This window comes from Eurypyga helias, unplaced genomic scaffold (genome assembly GCF_000690775.1).
Source record: "Eurypyga helias isolate BGI_N326 unplaced genomic scaffold, ASM69077v1 scaffold45729, whole genome shotgun sequence".
Classification (NCBI taxonomy): Eukaryota; Metazoa; Chordata; class Aves; order Eurypygiformes; family Eurypygidae; genus Eurypyga; species Eurypyga helias.
This window is the reverse complement of record NW_010270928.1, coordinates 3332-7262: the sequence shown is the minus strand read 5'-3', so window position 1 is coordinate 7262 and position 3931 is coordinate 3332. Positions and strand designations below refer to the sequence as shown.

Below are 3931 nucleotides of genomic sequence, written 5' to 3'. Positions count from 1 at the left end.
CTGTCCAGGTCCCTCTGGATGGGGAGGAGGGGGGTTGGCAGGTTTGGGTGAAGGGCAGCAGCTTGGCAGGAAGCAGGGGGTGGCTTAGCACCCTGCATGGGCCCCGTGTGTCCTGCTTCCTCATCCCCGTGACCATCCCCATGACCCTGGGTGCTCTTTCCTCCGCGGTGCCTCTTAATCAAAGGGCCAGGGATGGGGGATATGATGGCTTGTCCTCTCCCCAATGCAAACCTGCCCCAGCAGCTCCCACATCTCTCCTGGTGATGGAGCAGCAGTTCTTCCTTTCTCCCTCCATCACCCCCTAAACCAAGCACCAGCTGACTCAAGTCCAGCTTTTCAGAAGCTTTAGGGCAATGAGGACAGGTGGCATCACCACGATGAGCTTGGGCAGCCACCGACATCCTGTTCTGCCAGTCCATCCCGTCCCCTCTCCCCACAACCTGCCAGGTTCCAACAGACACATTTGGGGTCCCCCACATGCCCAGAGGGACAGAAGGGGGTATGCATGGGGCGCTGGGGCAAGAAAACCCTGAAGCGAGGTCCAGCATTCCCCAGAGCCGTGGCTGGGGCTTCCGCAAAGGCAGAAGGGCTGGAGCCAGTTTGTCCCAGTGCTGTGGGGGTGATGGCACACGGCCCCGCTTGCTTCACCTCCGGAGAGGTGGTTGCTCTTGGTACCCCCAAATTGCCCACATTCCCTCATCAGACCCAAATGCACCCTGCAGCACCCCAACTAAGCAGCTCTGCCAGTTAATTAGGTTAATGACAGTGCTTTGATACAGAAAGGCAGCTGACGAGTTTGCATCGGAACCTGGAGGTGCGTTTCCAGGGGGGATGGCAGCCCTGCAGATGTGGGGCATAGGAGGGTACAGGGAGCAGAGAAGGGGAAGCAGAGAAAAGAGAAAGCGGCGGCGAAGTGCTAATCCCTGGAAAGGAGGGCAGCTGGGGCACCGTGCCGCACGAGGTCGGTGTTAATCCCTCATCTGCAAAGATTGTGCCCACAGCCGCCTTAATCTGCCGAGCACCCCCTGTCCTGCGGGACCTCATTGAGCCCTGGGCCTGGGAAGGATTTGTGCTGCTGGATGAGACCTCGCTGCCCCCTCATGGGGAGCAGAGGGAATGTGGCATCCCAACCCTGTCATGAGTTTGCAAGGCCTCTGGCTGCATCTTTTCGCTGCAGTGCTGCCCTGTGGGTCTGTCTCATTACCCTGGGGCACTCATGCTCACAGTCCCCTGCGCCTGTGTGTGCACCATCCGTGGCATGGAGCGGGTCTGAGCTGGCAAGGGGCAGAGGCTGAGATGTGGATCTGCAGCCATGTCTCTCTCCTCATGCAAATATCTCACCCTGCCTCAGTTTCCCTGCTCTCCTAGCAGTTCATTCAGGCTTGTTTACCCCAGATTTGCATAGGACACAGTCACTGCATCACATGTTAGGTGAAGGGGTCCAAAGGGTTTTCTGGGAGGGAGGTCTGGGACCTTATCGGGGCCATGGGCCACGGTTTGGGGAGCATTTTCCAGTCTCAGCCCAGAGACAGGTGATTGGGGCTGGGTGGGACTTTGTTAGCTCCCCCCAGGCTCACTGCTGACTCCACATCTCTCTCCCCTCCAGAGAATGGTAGTGAGCCCATAAGACCATGCTCTACACAATGACATGTTGGCTCCTGGTCCTGGTCCTCCAGCTGGTCCTCCTGAGCCCACCGCAGGCGGCAGCCTGCCCTGCCCGCTGCGAGTGCGCCCCGCAGATTAAGTCAGTGGTCTGTCACCGCAAGCGGCTCACCTCCATCCCCGAGGGCATCCCCACTGAGACCAAGATCCTGGAGCTCAACAAGAACCGCATCCGCTGCTTGAACCCGGGCGACCTCTCCCCTTACCCGCTGCTGGAGGAGCTGGATTTCAGCGAGAACATCATCTCCAATGTGGAACCGGGCGCCTTCAGCAACCTGTTCAACCTGCAGACCTTGCGGCTGCGGGGGAACCAGCTCAAGCTCATCCCCCCGGGGGTCTTCACCAAGCTGACCAACCTCACCCTCCTGGACATCAGTGAGAACAAACTTGTCATCCTGCTGGACTACATGTTCCAGGACCTGCGAAACCTGAAGAGCCTGGAGGTGGGCGATAACGACCTGGTGTACATCTCCCAGCGGGCCTTCTCGGGGCTGCTTGGCCTGGAGCAGCTGACCATCGAGAAGTGCAACCTGACCTCCATCTCAGCTGAGTCGCTCTCCTACCTCCAGAACCTGGAGGTGCTGCGTCTCCGGCACCTCAGCATCTCTGCACTGGAGGACCAAAACTTCAAGAAGCTCTACAACCTCCTGCAGCTGGAGATTGACAACTGGCCGCTGCTGGAAGACGTCTCCCCCACCAGCTTCCAGGGCCTGAACCTCACGTCGCTCTCCATCACCTACACCAACATCACAGCCGTGCCCGCCGCTGCCTTGAGAAACCTGGTGTACCTCCGGTACCTGAATCTGTCCTACAACCCCATTAGCACTGTGCTGAAGGGCTCCTTTAAAGACCTCATCCGGCTCCAGGAGCTCCACATCGTGGGCGCTCTCTTGATGTCCGTGGAGCCGCAGGCTTTCTCTGGTCTGAGACAAATCCGGCTGCTCAATCTCTCCAGCAACTTTCTCTCCACACTGGAGGAGAGCACCTTCCACTCCGTCAACACACTGGAGACGCTGCGGGTGGACAGGAACCCCCTGGCCTGCGACTGCCGCCTCCTCTGGATCCTGCAGCGAAGGAAGACACTCAACTTCGATGGGCAGCAGCCCATGTGTTCCTCGCCACCTGAAATCCAGGGCAATGCCCTGCGTGACTTCCCGGACTCCGTGCTCTTTGAGTACTTCACCTGCCAGAAGCCCAAGATAAGGGATCGGAAGCTGCAGCACGTGACAGCCCGGGAAGGGCAGTCCGTGTCCTTCCTTTGCCGGGCAGATGGGGAGCCAGACCCCTCCATCGCTTGGGTGTCCCCTCAGCACCGCATGATCACCACCCGCAGCACAGGGCGGGCGACTGTGCTGCCTGGGGGCACCCTGGAGATCCGCTTTGCCCAGGTGCAGGACAGTGGCACCTACATCTGCATTGCCAGCAACGCAGGTGGCAACGACACCTACTTCGCTACCTTGACAGTCAAGGGACGCCCAGCCGATGGCTCCCACTATGCGAACCGGACTTTGTACCTCGGCGAGTTCAACGACACTTCCCACAACGACACGCAAGTCTTCTTGAAGTTTACGCTGGACCTCAAGACCATCCTGGTCTCCACAGCCATGGGCTGCATCACCTTCTTGGGCGTCGTGCTCTTCTGCTTCCTCCTCCTCTTTGTCTGGAGCCGAGGCCGGGGGCAGCACAAGAACAACTTCTCGGTGGAGTACTCCTTCCGCAAGGTGGATGGTCCCACCACCACCACTGGTCAAGGAGGAGCCAGGAAGTTCAACATGAAGATGATCTGAGCTTCTCCCGGAGGAGAACCATTGTCTGCTGCCCATCCCCAGGCATGGCCGTGGTGGGACAGGGCTGGGCGGGGGTGTGAGAGCACCAGCGGTGTCCTGGGGCTGGCGACAGGATCTCGCTGTGCTGGGATGCAGACAGAGATGTGCCAGAGGCGCAGCAGGCCAGCAGTGTTGGAACAGTGTGGACCATGGGGTTGGGAAGTGATGACTCTGGCTGTCGCAGCCCCATGGCGAGCCCTTGGGGTGCAGTGGCTCAAGGGCCATCCTGGCTCCAGCAGCTCCCGATGTAGCTGAGGTTTTTGCTACCAACTATGCATTTCTCTACCAGATCAGCAGCATTTGGGCCTGGGAAAAAAAAACTGCTTCCTTTTTTTCCCCCTTTTCCCTTTTTGTTTTAAGACACTCACCAGAAAAATTTCCTGATGGTTGTTTGTGATTCTTCTTTTTTCTCATTGTTGGGGGTTCTTTTGGTCCAATGATTT

General features: G+C 58.6%; 1 protein-coding gene across 1 annotated transcript; it reads left to right on the top strand.

Annotated features, from left to right (window-relative positions):
- The first annotated feature begins 1631 nt into the window (after nt 1-1631).
- Nucleotides 1632-3449, top strand: LINGO3 (leucine rich repeat and Ig domain containing 3). Its single transcript, XM_010158633.1, has one exon. It carries the CDS (start codon nt 1632-1634, stop codon nt 3447-3449), a length of 1818 nt encoding a protein of 605 aa, XP_010156935.1.
- Nucleotides 3450-3931: the final 482 nt, after the last annotated feature.

Bases quoted from the DNA above. Each gene is read 5' to 3' on its own strand.
- LINGO3 (XM_010158633.1), top strand. From the start codon at position 1,632: ATGCTCTACACAATGACATGTTGGCTCCTGGTCCTGGTCCTCCAGCTG.